The sequence below is a fragment of the Triticum aestivum genome, chromosome 4A (assembly GCF_018294505.1).
Source record: "Triticum aestivum cultivar Chinese Spring chromosome 4A, IWGSC CS RefSeq v2.1, whole genome shotgun sequence".
Taxonomy (NCBI): domain Eukaryota; kingdom Viridiplantae; phylum Streptophyta; class Magnoliopsida; order Poales; family Poaceae; genus Triticum; species Triticum aestivum.
Genome location: NC_057803.1, coordinates 620,515,825 through 620,532,055, shown reverse-complemented (window position 1 = coordinate 620,532,055; position 16,231 = coordinate 620,515,825). Strand labels below are relative to the sequence as shown.

General features: G+C 48.1%; 1 protein-coding gene across 1 annotated transcript; it reads left to right on the top strand.

Moving 5' to 3' along the window:
- The first annotated feature begins 10,005 nt into the window (after positions 1-10,005).
- On the top strand, positions 10,006-15,662 carry LOC123082679 (probable RNA-binding protein EIF1AD). The gene is made up of 4 exons (XM_044504962.1): positions 10,006-10,220; positions 10,299-10,374; positions 10,494-10,620; positions 15,393-15,662. The coding sequence occupies exons 1-4, from the start codon at positions 10,104-10,106 to the stop codon at positions 15,556-15,558; spliced, it is 486 nt and encodes a 161-aa protein (XP_044360897.1). The 5' UTR covers positions 10,006-10,103; the 3' UTR covers positions 15,559-15,662.
- Positions 15,663-16,231: the final 569 nt, after the last annotated feature.

The following is a 16,231-nucleotide window of genomic DNA, read 5'->3' as shown; positions in this document are numbered from 1 at the left end:
TAGGGTGTGGTAAAAGTTTGAGCATGTTTCGTAGAAGCCTCACAGGAGGCCACTTGTAAACTACACCATCTCCAAGGTAGTATCTGATTATCGAGAGAGAACGTGTCCGGTTTTGTGAAGGAAGTGTGCTGCCCGTTGCTCCGTTGGCTATTTCAACACTTAATCACACTTGTATACATATATTAAGACACAATGCAAGTTTTGGTGGCATTGCTACCCCCGAAGGCCCCCCACTGGGCCCAACCCACCACCGGATCCCCCTCGTGTCGACCTGACGCGACCGTTTCCTCCCTCCAAGTGCCGGCGGCAGCGCCTTCCATGAAGGGGGTCACATTTCCGGAGCCATATGACAGGTGTTTGCACCTGACACCACACTTCCAGACATGTAAGAGGACCCAATGCAAGATTTGGTGGCATAGCTAGCCCCCGAAGGCCCCTGGCCACACTCGTAGACACGCGAAGAACAATCCGTAGTGGTTTTTTTTCACATACTCTTGCATCTTTAAAAAAATAAGAAATTGCAATGCCTATTATATCACATGTGTCTGCACTGTGTAAAAATTTCATGAATTTATCACGCTCCGAGTGTTCAGAAATATTCATGCAACGCCAAAACCGTCGAGGGATTACTTCGATTTCATTGCCATCCGTGGGGGGGGGGCTCACACCGGAGCCGCATATTGCCTCTTTAGACATGCCACCACACCTTAAGACATGTATGAGGACCCGGCGCAATGCTCTCGTGGCATTGCTACCCCCCGAAGGCCCCCAACCGGCCTAACCCTGGACCAATTGACCTGGAGATCTACGCCTTTGACTTTTGTCATACGGGATTTGACCAACAGACGTTTTCACCTGATTATGATAGGTCAGCCCATAGGAACACTTGAGAACAAGGTTTGGGCCAAACCCACCATAAGATTCCCTCCGTCTCGACCCAACGTGGCCGTTTTCCCCCTCCAAGTGTCGACGGCATCGCCATCCATGAAGGAGTCACACTCCGGAGCCGGTTGCCGGGTGTTTGCGCCTGCCACCACAATCCTTGAAACAATCTGATGGATGTAGATATAAAATTTGTCTTGATTGGCCAAGGTATGAAAAATATACAAAAAATTCAAAACAAAAGGGTGTTTTCTGTAAATTTGAAGCAAACATGATTTAAGTTTGTTCAAATTTGAAAAATAGTATAGCAACATAATCCTTTCAAGATTCTGATAAAAAACCATATAAAATTTGTCAAAATCGATCCAAGTATCAATTACTTATGATTTTAACAAACTATAAGGACCTATATGAACAAGTACATGAGGTCACATTTCTAACATACTCAAAAACAAAAAAAAACTGTATATTCATAATCTATGGAAAATTCTACCCCAAGTCGATGTATAATTTGTGTATGTTTAAGTTTATATAAGTTAGATTTAAATTATTAATTTTAACTTTTAAAAACATAAAAATAATTTAAAAAAACAAATGATATCTATGCCTACGGCATAGCCGTAGGCATAGTTCTTGGCTAGGGGCTACCAGGAGGCGCCACGTGGCGAGGCTATGCCTACGGCCTTGCCGTAGGCATAGATGGAAAACTATGCCTACGGCTTTGCCGTCGGCATAGCTCTGCCACGTGACAGCTACTAATAAAAAAAACAGATGATATTTATGCCGACGGCCGCCGTCCGGGCCGTCGGCATAGATTTGACGGTGTCAGCCCGCCGTCTGTCCCTGGGCCACGAGGGCCACCTCTATGCCGACGTCCTAACTATGCCTACGGCTGTCGTAGACATAGATCGATATATGCCTACGGCTGCCGTAGGCATAAATGGAGCTATGCCGACGGCTTTTCTGCGCCGACGGTATTCCCCAGGCCGTCGGCATAGCTCCATCTATGCCTACGGCAGCCGTCGGCATAGATAAGGCCGTAGGCATATAACATTATTCCGGTAGTGTCCATCTCCATGTTGGCGGTGAGTCATGTGCCTCCAAGTTATACCGAGGAAGATAGTCGTTGTTGAAAATATGTGGTCTACTAATTATCATACGTTTTGCTAGCCTGTCTAATTCAGATGTCGGCCCTGAATGCAACAAGTTCCACGCAAAAGCACTTATTCTGCTGCATACCGGCACCCTTTTCCTGGCCCCAAATGTCTTGGTTCTTGGGTCATAGATCCGTCGCACCGCATCCCCGGGGTCGAACCCCGGCAAGTGTACCCGCATCCACAACACGATCCTCCCATCATCGAGAATCGCCAATGGCTTCATCAACCACTCCCTGTGCCCGGGATTTTGGTGGCAAGGCATGGTGATGGTGTATCTCCTGGACCATAGAGATAGGTCTGGGTCCACCAGGAACCATAACTCAACTAATTGCCGGTCGTGGTCGACATAGCTTGCGACCAGGTGGCCGTTCATCTCAACCAAGCTGGCGCCCGGGCGGTTTGCGGGGCCTTGGAAGGCTTCCGACCGCCATGTTTCGCTGTCGAGGTCGAACGCCATGACCAGCTGTGTGTTTAGGTCCTTGGACGCCGAGTACCAGTCCCGACTAGGTTCAAAGTATGCAACTCCATTGATGGTAGGGACGCCGCCCCAGCCTGATACCGCCTTTAGTGGAGGGTTACCTGTATCCCTCCAGCCGCCGCCAGTCATGGTGAGGATCTTGCAGACCTGCGGCTCGTGGCGGCACAGTGAGGTGTGGATGGAGAACACCTTGTGCTCTCCAGTGGAGGTTACGGCCCCAACGGTGAACGAGTAGCATTCGTAGTCTTTATGTAGTGCAGGGTCAGGCAAAAGGGAGGCAAAGCCGTTGGAGAGGTCGAGAAGGTAAAGTTGATCGTCGTGGCTGACAACAACGTAGACCACGCGGTCATGACTCATGGCGGGCGTCTCGCCGTACGGACGCAGCTTGTAGCTGAACGGCATGACGGCGTCGTCGGACTCCATGTCGAGGATGTTGACGGCCTCGTAGATCGAGGAGTAGCTTCTGGACAATCCCATGGCGAGAAGCATGCGGCCAGGATTGTGGGCGGCGGCGATGAAGTCCGGGTGGCACAGTAGGCGCCGCCATGACCTGCAGACGGCGCGGAAGCGGTACAGCGGCTCGGTGGGGAGGCACTGCAGAATCTCGCAGAGAAGGTCCAGGGGAAGAACACCATCGTTTTCTGTGGCAGCGATCGGAAGAGCCGCGGATCGCGCCGTGTTTGGTTCGTGGAGCGTCGCCGTCGATGACATCGCTGCAATGGATATATTGGTACGACTCGTGAGCTAGGGCGTAAGCTTCCTCTCATAACTATCGGATGAATCGTCGTAGCCTAGCTCAAGCAAAATCATAACAGGAAGCCGTGACAACGTCTACTTTTTTTTAATGCGTGACAAGGTGTACTTTGCATACGTTTTCCCGTATCGTCCGCAGGGACACGTACGCGCAACGGACTACAGCTCAGAGTGTCCTTTTTGCGTGAGAAACTTACGATAGATATCTAGAGGTAACAAAGATCTAACATCAACTACAAACACTGGAGCGAGCCAAATGTGTGCCGCTATCATCGTTCCTTCCTTGCCAAAGTGAGGTAAACCTTATTGTTGTAGACGGTCGGAAATTCATCATGCTAAAACCACATAGCAACAGTGCACTAGAGCAGCAACCATTGTCGATGAAGAAATTCATAGATTAGAAGAATCAAACCTATAAACATCCAAATAAAGACGAACGAAGACCAGACCCAAACAGATCCACCCAAGACCAGCACCGACCGAGTCCCTTGAGATCCGATGGAGACACGCGGCCACACTCCCTCCGATGATGCTAGATGCACCCTCTAGACGGGGATAGAACATGAAAAACATTATTCCTACCGAGGGACATCACCGCCGCCACACAACCCCAACCAAGATGTTGAACCTAATAAAAACGAGACCGAATGTCCTCCCACTGCACCTCCACGGCCCAAAGGCCATCAGAGATGGTGCGGACCGGTGATGGCGCCGACAGGCGAAGGAGGAAAGCCTGTTATCTTTTTTGTGGGAGAGGAAAGAGGTCCAATAGGTTTACTATACAGCTCAGTATGTCATTGTTGAACCTAAACTAGCTGCACTAACTCAGTATTTGTCACATTAGATTTGTTTTTTGTTGAATTTGGTTACCATACATTCAAACTAGTTTTTTTAATTGATGTAATCGGTCAACTAGGGTTTCACATATCAGAATCGTTGTGAAAACTCTGGGGGTTAGCTACACGGGCACATGTACAGCGAGGGGGTGGAGTGGAGCAAGTCAAGTGAGAAATGATGGTGAATTTTCTTCACGAGGAAAATGCTTATCGGTCCGTGGTTCGATCACCCATCAGTGACCTCGAGAGAGGGAAAGAGATGCCTTCAAGCACCGGATGTAGACCATCCGGTCCAAAGCTCAAATGCTTTTGGATGAACAGTGAAATCAAGAAAAATAGTAAAACAAATAAAAATAGAAAAAATGTGGCAAACTTTCACAACTGGTTTGTGTGCTTGCAAAAATTTATCACGAAATGATATTTGTGAAAATCATGAAAAAATCGATGCTACATGTTTGTCAAAAAAATTGATGTTGATTTTTTTTTTGCCACCACTTGTACGCATGTTGTTTCATGATGAAAATTCGCAAACACTCAAAACATTTGTTGGATGTTTGGCTTGTACTGTTCATCCCAAATTGAAATGAGCTCGGGGAGCAGAGGAGCACTTTCTGGTGACGTAATGATTGGACTGATGCCCTCATCAACTTTGCCAGCTGCGAGGCAAGCCTCGCAAGCAGAGGCTCCCTTCGTCGCTACATATAGGTGGTTCCACGGGCGTCCGCAGGTGGCACGCATGCCATCGTCACCCAAACCATGTGCTCACTCCAGGCCAAACGAAAATATCAAAGGCGGACGGATCTATAGATATTGAGTGGTACTGTCACCTCTCGCTCCCGTGCGGCTCCACGGGCCGCACGGGGGTGCCCAAACTCCGGCCGCCTAGGGCCCTCCTTCTCCCTCTCTCCCCTCACCGCCGCCAAAGGGCGTCGTCGGGCAAAGCCCGGGCAGCGTCGGCGACGGTGGGGCCGTTTGGCGACGAGGTTCGAGCGGATCTCGAGGTCCCGGCTGTGTGTGCGGCGGCGGGGTCAGCGGAGCAGTGGGGTGGCGGCCGTGGCTCATGGAGGTGCAGAGGGCCGCATGGCTGTGGCGACGAGGGGTGGCTGGGCGCGCTGGTGCGTGTAGGCATGGATATGGCCGGGGTGAGCGCGACAGCCTTCTATTGCGCGGATCCTGGGTGAGCGCGGCGGCCGTCGTCATTGAAGACATGACCTTGAACGTGTTGGGAGTCGGCAAGTTGAAGGTCACTATGTACCTGATCTTGATCTGGTGGACGACGATGAAGGTGGCCCAACCCTGATCGAGGGTGACCCTGCCGTTAATCAGCCGGATAGTGACCCTCCATGAGCAACCGGTGTTTGTCTTGACCTTGAACTCCGTCGGCACAGCCAGGAAGTACTTCGTAAAGTCTAGGATCATTGGTATGGCCTCAAGCTTCGGGGTCATAATCACATTGCATTAGTGGGTTGGGCCACCCTTCTCATGGTAGTGGCCATTGTTCCGACACTTGCCGCTGGGGGGCTCCTCCGGCAACATGTCGCCGTCTGTGGGCGGCACCTGGACGGGCGTCTGCGGCACCACCTCCAAGGGTGGCACCACATACTTGCCCTTGTCATGCTCCATTGGCGGCACCACCTCCTTGCTCTTGTTTTCCATGTCGATCCGCATTATGAAAAGCACAAAATCATGAAAAAGATCGGTGATCCATGTTTTTTTAAGTCGATGCTGATATTTTTTTGCCACCACTTCTGCGTATGTTGTTTCATTATGAAAATTCCCAAACAATCGTCGATGATCCATTTGTTCGAGATTTTTTTCCTGGCTTGTACTGTTCATCCCAAACTGAAATGAGCTCACGGAGCAAAGGAGCAGTTTCGTCAGCAAACCAGACTCTACTCTACTCTACTCTGGCGACGTAATGACTGGACTGATGCCCCCATCAACTATTCAACTTTTCCAGCTGCCAAGCAACCAGAGCAAAGGCTCCCCTCGTCGCGACGTACTTGGTTCCACGGCCGTCCATATGGTGGCACGTATGCCATGCCCATCCAAACCCGAACCCAAACCGTGTGCTCACTCGAGGCCAAACCCTACCCACCCCGATTTCCCAGCCCGGAGCAAGAGGACAAAACCAAAATATCAGGCGCGCGGCGCGGTCGTCGGCACCAACCAAACCGTGTGCTATATACTCAGTCCCGAGTCGGGTCGGGCCGGGTCCGCACCCCCCGTTTCCACCAAATACCACGAGCCCTCGCCCACCGATCTCACCCCCATCTCCCGCCGCGCTTTACTATTACATCCCCGGCAGAGTGATGCAGTCACCTCACTAGGTGTCGACACATCAGAGACGCAGTTGATGATGATGTAGCGGAGAAAAAGACAGAAGTGCAAGACTTCAAATTCAGTCGTCATCATCCGCTTCACTCCCACTATGACTGAGGGGGAATGTTAGAAGTATAATTATGTTTAAGTTAGATATTAGGAGTTAGAGATAGAATAGGATTAAATCGTGTATGGCTTACCCTCTACTCCAAGTCTCTCTCCCTCATGTTGTACTTTATATATACCCCATATAAGGGTTAGATTAATACAACACAACAACGAATATTGCAGGTTCAATATTTTCCACAAGGGCATCTCCAACGTCGACCTTCAAACCGCATGTATCCATCGTCCGAATCGCGTGGTCCTATCGTGTTCGGCAGTGTGGACGCACTTTTTCTCACAAACCGGACACAAACTGGGGGTTTTGCGAACGTTGGACCGCTGCCACATCCGTATCTCACTAACCAGTCCCACCAAAAACTCCTCTCCCACGCCCGCACGTTTTCTCGCCCAAAGCCAGTTGCCCGCATTCATGCCGACCTAGAGCGAACTCTGCCGCTCACTTGAGATGGCAATGAAGCGGCTCGCCGGCAGGGAGCAACACCCGCTACTCGCCCGTTGTGCACGCCTTCTCTCCGCATAACGACATCCTGCCTACCTCCATTAAACCGACGCGTGTCTCGGGGAACCTACTCTGACGCCTCGAACGCCACGCGTCCGTTCCTATGTCGGTCGGCATTAAACACCTCTCCTGCTGGTTCCTTGCGCCCGCCTGCTATAAAAACGTGTCCAAGCGTTGGGAAAGGACCGCACCTCACCTCCGCTCTCCTATCCTTCTTGTACAACACATACCTTGGCCTTCGGCAAACATAAGGAGTTCTCCGACATTGCAGATGCCTGGGTTGCTTGGCTAACCAGCCCGATTCAGGTTGCCTTGCCGGCAAACCCTCCAGATCAGGTGCCACCACCATCGCCATCACCACACCCTCCTCGCCCATCCAGGCTGGATAACACTGAGTTCGGCAAATTCACCGCCAGCAATGGTGGCAACATGTTAGACAGGTGGGGAAATAATCCATGTCGGTGGAGGCCGACACGTCTGCGGCCACCGCAGACAACGAGGAATAGGAGATCATGGGAGGCCGCCACCGTTCAGGTCCCACAAAGGCCACTGCGTCACTGGGTTACACGGCTGGTGCCTTGCCCGGTGAGTGGGGGCGTAGACAATGGCGGCCTTCTTCCCCCGCCCAAAAACCAACCATGGTCCGTGCTTCGCGGAGGCGGAGGGTGGCTATTTTTTCCCTCGCACTAAAGTATATCTCTCCATGGCTCCCGGTTGTCTGATGAATGGGCTGCCGGACATAGGGAAGACATGTCGTCAGAGTAGAGATGTGCCACTGCCGGCTGTAGAATACTTTTACCATAGCGAGGTATAGTTTAGTTAAAATAAGCCCAAAATGTTAATGTTTACATCCGGTTTGAATGAAATCATCCATTCTGCATGCAATTTGTCCGGTTTGTTTAAAGCCAATTTAAAGTATATGCTGATAGCATTGGATGGCCGTCTACCGATGCCGTGTCCGCGGACTACTACCCCTGTTCGCGGACGGATACAGTGTCCGGTTTGCTGGTAGCGTTGAAGATGTCCTTACAGCTTATAGGTAACAAGCTTCAACAAGCTCACCATTGCCGGCAAGGGAATAGAAGTTTGCATGAGGGAACTTATGTAGTGATTGGGCGTAGGAAGTAAATTTTTACTCCTACTCCCTTGTTTGATATGGTCCTTTGACTTCTCAATTCGCAAACCAATTTGTGATTCCCCAAATTGTTCATCATCAACACTTATTACTCTTGGAAATTTAAGCTCCTAAGCGGTAGGAGTCAAGGCTCGGAAGCTTCCTTGATTGTGGTGTGATCCAGGGAGTTTATAAAGGTGTGGTGGTGGCCTTCAAGGCCAACCTCGAGTGTTTTGAGGCTCATCCGCTGGGGATAACTCAAAAGGAGAATAAGGCAAGCCACTTGGTGGCGCTCCGGAGCTTTAGCTTCGGCACCTCTCAAATGAAGATTAGCACTACTCAAAGAGTGTGAACTTCGGAATAAAATCCGTGTCCTCATTTCTCTAAAGGAGAGGCGTGCATCGTTAGCATTATATACTCCCTCCGTTTCTAAATATAAGTCTTTGTAGAGATTCCACTATAAACTACATACAGAGCAAAATGAATGAATATATACTTTAAAATACATCCATATACATTCGTATATACATCCATACTTTAAAATACTTATCTTTAGGAACCGAGGAAGTACATTACAAATGAGTAGATGGCTTTTGGAATGCACTTGCATGCGACTAGGGCTGCAGTAGTTCTCTCCTCTTACATGGAGACTGCTCAACCATGCTATTTCGTTTTCCTTTCATGCTTTAGTTGTCGTATTATTTTCTTTATTTCGAACTGCTCTCCTGAACTGACCTATTTTATGGACTATTTGGTTTCATTCATAGTAATGGAACCAGGGAGGGCCTCCTTGTTTATGTAAAAACATAACTTAATGCGGTTACAGGAAAGACTATTCCCGGTTGAGGTTGGTCATAGTAGGGAGTAATTTTTACTAGTGTCATGCATATGACACTATTCTAAATTACTACCTTCATAGTGCAAAGTAACATAGTAGTAGTGTCACAGATGGCATCATTTATTAGCTTGTAGACTCATCCTTTCTCGGAAAGCGCTATGTTACAGTAACATATTATGTTACTCTAAACACCTCTCTCCTCATTAATTACATGCCATATAAACAAAATTTTCTTGGAGTGCGCTATGTTACTATATCTAAGTTACTCCCACTATGACTAGCCTGATTAAACCATCCAAAGATGACCAGAGGAGCACATGCCTCATTAAGAATACCGCAGACCGAACACGACGATTTGAAGATAGAGCAGTGGGATTTGAACTGAAGACTGTTTTGTTTGATATACCCTTCGTTCACATGTATAAGATGTTTTAACTTTTTTGTAAATGAGATCAGATGTATATAGACTCGTTTTAGTGCGTCTATTCACTCATTTCAGTCGATATGAAGGTCATATTGAAATAAACAAAACACTTTATATTTGTGAACGAAAGGAGTATCAAATTGTTTTTTTCTTCTTCTTTTTGTTGCGAGGAGAATTTTTTTCCTGGTTTGAGACGATGTTGAGTCCTTTTTAAAAAATAGATATGAAATTGACATTTTGTAGATGCAAAACATTCTCCTCTTAGGGAGACATGTTCATTCTGAAACTGGAATTTTTTTTAGACAATTCTGGAACTGGAAATATGGATATATAGGAAATAGGAAAATGACATAGTAATTGATTAAGTGAAACCCCTAAAAAAATTGATTAAGTGTAAATAAAGAAATTGATTATGTTTTTTTAATCTAAAAGAAAGTTGATCAAGTTGGAACTTTCAGTTCCATGTGGGCTCTCAATTCGTGTCCGTCTAATGAGAAAGCAGGCTTGGAGCCCAGCCCAGCTGGTCCTAACGAACCCGATCGACGCTGAGAGAAGTCCACCCCGCCGCACCTGCAACTCCTCGCCGCCATCGCCGCCCCGCCTTGTTGCGTCCCACTCGCCCGCATCCTCCTTCCTCCCCCGTCGGCTGCGGCGCCAAGGAAGGGCGAGCGGGCATGAAGGCCGGGAGGAAGAACCTGCGGCGCGCGTGGCAGGAGGGCACCGCCGTCACGCTCGCGGAGAACGAGAGCATCATGCAGGTCGTCACGCTGCGCGGCTCCAACCTCATCGAGGTACAAGCTTCTTGCCCTGGCCTTCCCCCTCTCTGAAAATTGGTTCTCACTCTGCCGCCGTTCTGGTGCTGATGCTAGGTCACAGACGGCGAGGGCGTCAAGTCTCTCGCCCTGATCCCCGCCAAGTTCCAAAAGTGTTTCTGGATCAAGAACGGTGAGTGATTTAGCTAGCAAATGGCATGGCTGCCAAAGTCGTTGGTTGGTTAGTTACTCTTCGCCTTTGTCGCCAGCACCTGGTGGTTTGCTCATGTCATGTGTGCTCTGAATGTGCAGGGAATTTCGTGGTTGTTGATGCTAGTGGGAGGGACGAGGCTCTAGAATCTGGAAGCAAGATAGCCTGCGTTGTGTCGCGAGTCCTCTTTCATGACCAAGTTCGTGCGCTCCAGAAATCTGGCGAATGGTGAGTTACTAAGTGTCCCTTGACCCTTGCTGTCTGATAATAATAGTTATCAAGTACTACCTATGTAAAGAAATACAAGATCCTTTAGGGAGTAGTAGTAAGAAGTTTTTTTAGCCAGGCAAAAAACTTGCCATTTCATTGATTAAGAAGAGTGAGAATTGCCTGGTTAATTGACGGAAAAATAAGCTAAAACCGACACAATCCAGCCCACAAAATGGGCACCACCAGCCAACCTAGCCACCAACATGAAACACATAACTGCAGAACAGCTGCACAAGCTATGACGGAGTATGCCAACAGATGGCCACACTCACAAACAACCAACAACTCTTACTTTGATGACGAGTATCACAAGGGAAATATGAAGGACTTGCGCCGAGCGTGCCCACCACACCAACCACCTAGCACCTGTCGTCGTCACCACCTGGACTCGCTCCACCGCAGTTCCGACTTCACAGGAACCAAGCAAACCCACGGAAAATCACCTCATACACGCCGGGAAGATCCGACTACCAAAGCCCGAGCCGCGACCCAAGTTCCTCTTGATGCCATCATCGTTGCCAAACAGAAATTCGTGCCCCCGAAACAACCTCCTCAGCAAACCACGTGGTGAAGGTGCCGCCAGCAAAGATGCTGCCAACCACCGGCCTCCAGATGTAGCCGGCTCCTAGACGATGCCCCCAAGGAGAAAGAAGACGTGAAGGCGCCTTCATCGCCTGATCCCGCGGATCTGAGGTTTCCCTCCGGAGTCAAGGCCGCGGGAAGGGGGGAGAAGCAGCACACTCCAGCGACGCTTCCAAGAAAGAGTGCGGCGCCAGCGGGCGTCGCCGCATCCGGCAAAGGCCAGAGATAGGATTTCTCCCGATGAAGCTCAACCACCAACTGCCAGAACCGGCCAGCCAAAAACCACCGCCCACCAAACCTTGTAGAGCACGGAGGCTTGCCGTCTGACTCCAACTGGCCGCGAGATCCCTCGACCCGCCACGTCCAGGCACGCACCGCCCCCTGGCCGAAGCCGCCACCACCAAATCTGGGGCCGCCGCCCTCACAACCAAAGACCTCCACGCGTGGCCGCCGCAGACTTCACAACCAGAGAGGAATCCCTAGCAGGGAGGGCGGGCCGCCACCCCCACTCCAACCCACCGGACGAGCTGCCAGATCCGCAGCTCGTCAGCCGAAACACCAGCAAGCACGAGGAACACAATCCCCTCCAGGACGCGCAGCAGGGGGCCGAGCCTCCCTCCGTCCCAGCACCACCGGCCGCAGCTCGCGACGGTCCAGATCGGGGGCGGCGTCGTTGTAGCGACCAGACCTCAAATAGTCTGATCTCTGTGCTCCCGTTTCATCCCTGGATCAGTAATGCTGACACCACACAGTACTCGGAGGATTTATAGCAGAGTAGCAATCACACACTTATTACATCGAGTGTCTCCATAGAGAACTTAATACAATAAATATGGCTTAAGGCCATCTAATAACGATAACGGCGGAAGGCTTGGAAGATAAGTGAGCCCATCAACTCCAACGGCATCACTGAGTATAGAACCACGACGTAAAACTCCTTAATCGTCGTCTGAAAAGTCTGCAACATTAATGTTGCAGCCCGAAAACGGGTCAGCACATGGAATATGCTGGCAAGGTAACACATAGAGAGTAATGGAATGAACAACTATTCTATATGCATATTTGGCTGGTGGAAAGCTCTATGGTTACAGTTTTGCGTAAAGCCAATTTTTTCCTACTTCAAAGGAATAAAATTTAATTACTATCATGGTGGTTGTTAAACATTGAGAATGGTTGACAGCATTCTCGATCCCAATTAAGCATCATCATTAAACATAACCCAACAAAATTAATTTAGAGTAACATGTTGAGATTCACATGATAATCCATGTACTAGATACTCAAGATGTCCATAACCGGGGACATGGCTAACCATGATTAGTTTGTTACACTCTGCAGAGGTTTGCGCACTTTTCCTCACAAGACTCGATCGCCTCCATTTGTTTTCTCGCACTACATGGTGTTTGAGAAGACGGATGACCGAGACATAGTCTTTCAGAAGCGCTAGCACCTTACGATCGGGTAGACCGTACCACCTACATCCCCTACATCTGCTAGTCTACCACTGTAAGAGTTCGCACAACTTAGTCAACTATGCTAGAGCCCATAATAACTTGTGGCCGCACACGGAAGTTTCTAGTATGAATAGTCTCATGATCCCTTTGAGCCTGGGTGGCGGTCCAAAAAAAACAGGCAAGTCCTGCAATACCCAGGTGCCTCAATCCACCCAGATGTGTGTTTAAGTTGCCACCTTAGATAAACCATTAATTAACAATCTCACATCTGTCATGGATATCACTCACCCAATCCACGTCTACTAGCATAGCATGGCATAATAAGCAAACGTAGAAGTAACTCCCAAAGGTTTGATAATAAACAGGTAATAGGTACTACCTCATCTACTTCCCATCCCACAATTTAATTAGATCCTAATCATGCAATGTGTGAGGATTGATCTAATGCAATAAAACTGGGTAGTAGAAAAGGTATGATCAAAGTGTTACTTGCTTTGCTGATGATCCGGGAAACCTAACGATTCGAAGTAACAGGCGGCGCACTCCGGGTACTCTATCGCAGACAAACAAACAAGCATACAATAAGTACTCATCTAATGCACAGGTAAAACTCAAATAAGAGATCTAACCAGAAGGTTCAACTTAAGAACTCCGGTTGGCAAAAAGAATCAAATCGAACGAAGCAACGAAAGTCAAACGGCGAAACAAAACAACTTCGTTCTACTAATCTGGATCTAGGGCAAATTTTACAGTAGCAAAATCTTGTTTAAGTTGGTTAAACGGATAGAGGGTTTCGACACGAAACTCTAGGCGCTTGAATCGCCTGATTCCGATAAACGAGCAAAAAGATAAACTAAAACGAAAATCGGATCAGGAATCGCGATCAGAAAAATCGCGGATTTAATCCAAGAAAAAGAAAAACGACGAACGCTCGCTAAAATAAATAAACCGGAAAAACCGATCTATTTAAGAAAAACCGAATCTAATAAACCGACGAAAATCGATCGGTTTTTTTAACCGATGGCACGAAAAACGAGGCGCGGCGGTGAACCTCAGCGGCGGCGTCCGGCGACGGCGCGGTGGCGGGCGGCAGCGGCGGCGGCGGCGCGTGGGGCGGGCGGCTGGGGCGGCTAGGGTTTCTCCCCGGGGGGGGGGGGGGCTGGGCCGGCTTATAAAGCCTAGTCGGGCCAGAGTCCTAGTCGGACACGGCCCGTTAGGTCGGTTCGATATATATATATATATATATTAAAAATATTCCACTCGGAAGAAAAAAATTAAAAAGAAATACTAAACGGACTTCAAAAATCCCGAAATAAATTTTCCCAGACTTCTAAAATCAAGCCCGACAAAGTAAACATTTATTTGGGGCCTAAATGCAATTTTGAGAAATGCACATTTTTCCTAAATTCAAATAAAACACCGAAAAACTCCGAAATAAAATCCTATTTGATTTTATTATTAAATCCTCAATATTTCTTTATTTTGGGAAAGTCATTTCATTCCCTCTCTCATATTTTTGTAATAGAAATAATTGATGATAAAATAAATAAAATCAAATGATCCTATTCTCAAAATTTGAGAAAACTCAAATATGAAAATAATGAAATCCCCAACTCTCTCCATGGGTCCTTGAGTTGCGTAGAATTTTCTAGGATCAACCAAAATGCAAAAATAAAATATGATATGCAATGATGATCTAATGTATAACATTACAAATTGAAAATTTGGGATGCTACAGTCGTGGCTCGCGGTGGAGGAGGGAGTAGTAAGAAGTAACCCTAAGAGTACATGCACATACTATATTGAATAATGAGTTAGCGGTGGTTGTAATTTCTATTCTTTCAAATTCATTCTGCTTAGTGGCCCAAGATGGCCATTAGTTTTCAGTGTTATATTATACCTCTTCCAGACAACTGAAGGCTTCCCTTTAGTTGCCGGGATATTGGTAAAAATACACCCTCCCTTGCAATATACTATATAAATACAGATTTTCTTGTGATTTTGAATAGCTGTGATTTCACTTATATTGAAGTTGTAGTATAAGCTTGTGGTGTTATTTATGACCTACTTACACCAGGGTCAGTTTGTGAAAGGCTGGTGGCTGGCTGCCACTCTGCTTTGTAATTTGCCGCTTCATGTATTTATCATGACATCATTTTGATAAAGCAATCATCTAGTGTTCCTTCTCCAGCATGTGCATTGGCAAAGCACTCATGTACCGCCTCCTTCTCTAGTATGTGCATATAAATGGCGTGGTTCATATGTTTGTGGTTGACTGGCAGTTCATTTAGCTTTTCCAATAGTATACTGTGCATATGCAGGCTTCAAAAACTAGTTTTTTTTCCTTAAACATTAGATTGAATTCACATTCCATGTGATATGCAAGTTACCAATGCATTTCAATAGCCTAAATGGTTTGATTCAGGTTTTGCTGGATCTAATGAACATGAAAAATGACACCAAGAACTGATACTATAATAAAATGTTGATGTTGTAAAAATTATGGCAAAAATACTAGGATTGAAGAATCTAAAAGTTTTCCCAGTAGGCCTTCTAGTAATACACCAGTTTGTTGTTTGTACATCCGCACAAGCTCTGCATCTCGGTAGCTTTACTTGATAAAACCAGGATTAATTGTTAGCTTGTTGTCCTACTGATTGTGTGTCACTCATTCACTCATATTTCTTATCCTAGGCCGACTATCTTCAAGTCAACTCCCAATGGGTGGCCGACAGGGCCAGAAGGAATGACATCACATGATGATGATGATGATGATGATATGCCTCCACTCGAGGCGAACACGAACCTAAATAGGCCATTCAACGTGCATTCCGATACAGAAAGTGACTCTGATTCTTGAGCTGGTAGACATAGGATTAGCTGTGGACGATGTCATGCTATGGGCTACCGTTTGCCTGTACATCAGATGTATTTATGCCCATATTCGGGCACGACATCGGAACCTGCCCACACATACTGTAATATGAAGAAAACGACAATGTTCCATATGTTGTGTTTTATTTCTGGATGTTATAGTTGAGGTGTGCCCACCAAGAAGAGTTTTCCAATCCAGCTGGTGCTAGTAGTTGCAGTCTTCGATGTACTGGAATCTTGTGTGGTCTGTTGTATTCCCTTCCATGTGGACATGCGGTGGTATGCAGGTTGCAGGAGATTCAAGGCCAACACTTTGTGCCGGAGGCTCAGATTAGTAGCTGGACCATAGCACTAAATTTCTGAATCTATCATCATAGACTGTTGTTGAAGGCCGTGTATCGGCTCCGGATCAAGTACCCCGCGGCCAATCCCTTCCTACCCCGACTCCTCCCGTGTCGCCCCTGCGCGGCGACCGGGGGGAACCCTAGCGCCGCCGCGTCCTCGTCCCTTCCCCGACCTCTCCTCTCGCCGCCGCCGGGACGCGCCCCCGGGCAAAGCCCGGTCGGCGGCGGCGGCGGCGGGATCTCTTCTCCCACGGCTTCCTAGATCTAGCGCGGGCGGATCGCGGCGGTTGTTGGCGGCGCGCTGGAGGCGGGGCG

Bases quoted from the DNA above. Each gene is read 5' to 3' on its own strand.
- LOC123082679 (XM_044504962.1), top strand. From the start codon at position 10,104: ATGAAGGCCGGGAGGAAGAACCTGCGGCGCGCGTGGCAGGAGGGCACC. The intron at 10,221-10,298 runs GTACAAGCTTCT...TGCTGATGCTAG, and splicing joins GCGGCTCCAACCTCATCGAG to GTCACAGACGGCGAGGGCGT. The intron at 10,375-10,493 runs GTGAGTGATTTA...CTGAATGTGCAG, and splicing joins GTGTTTCTGGATCAAGAACG to GGAATTTCGTGGTTGTTGAT.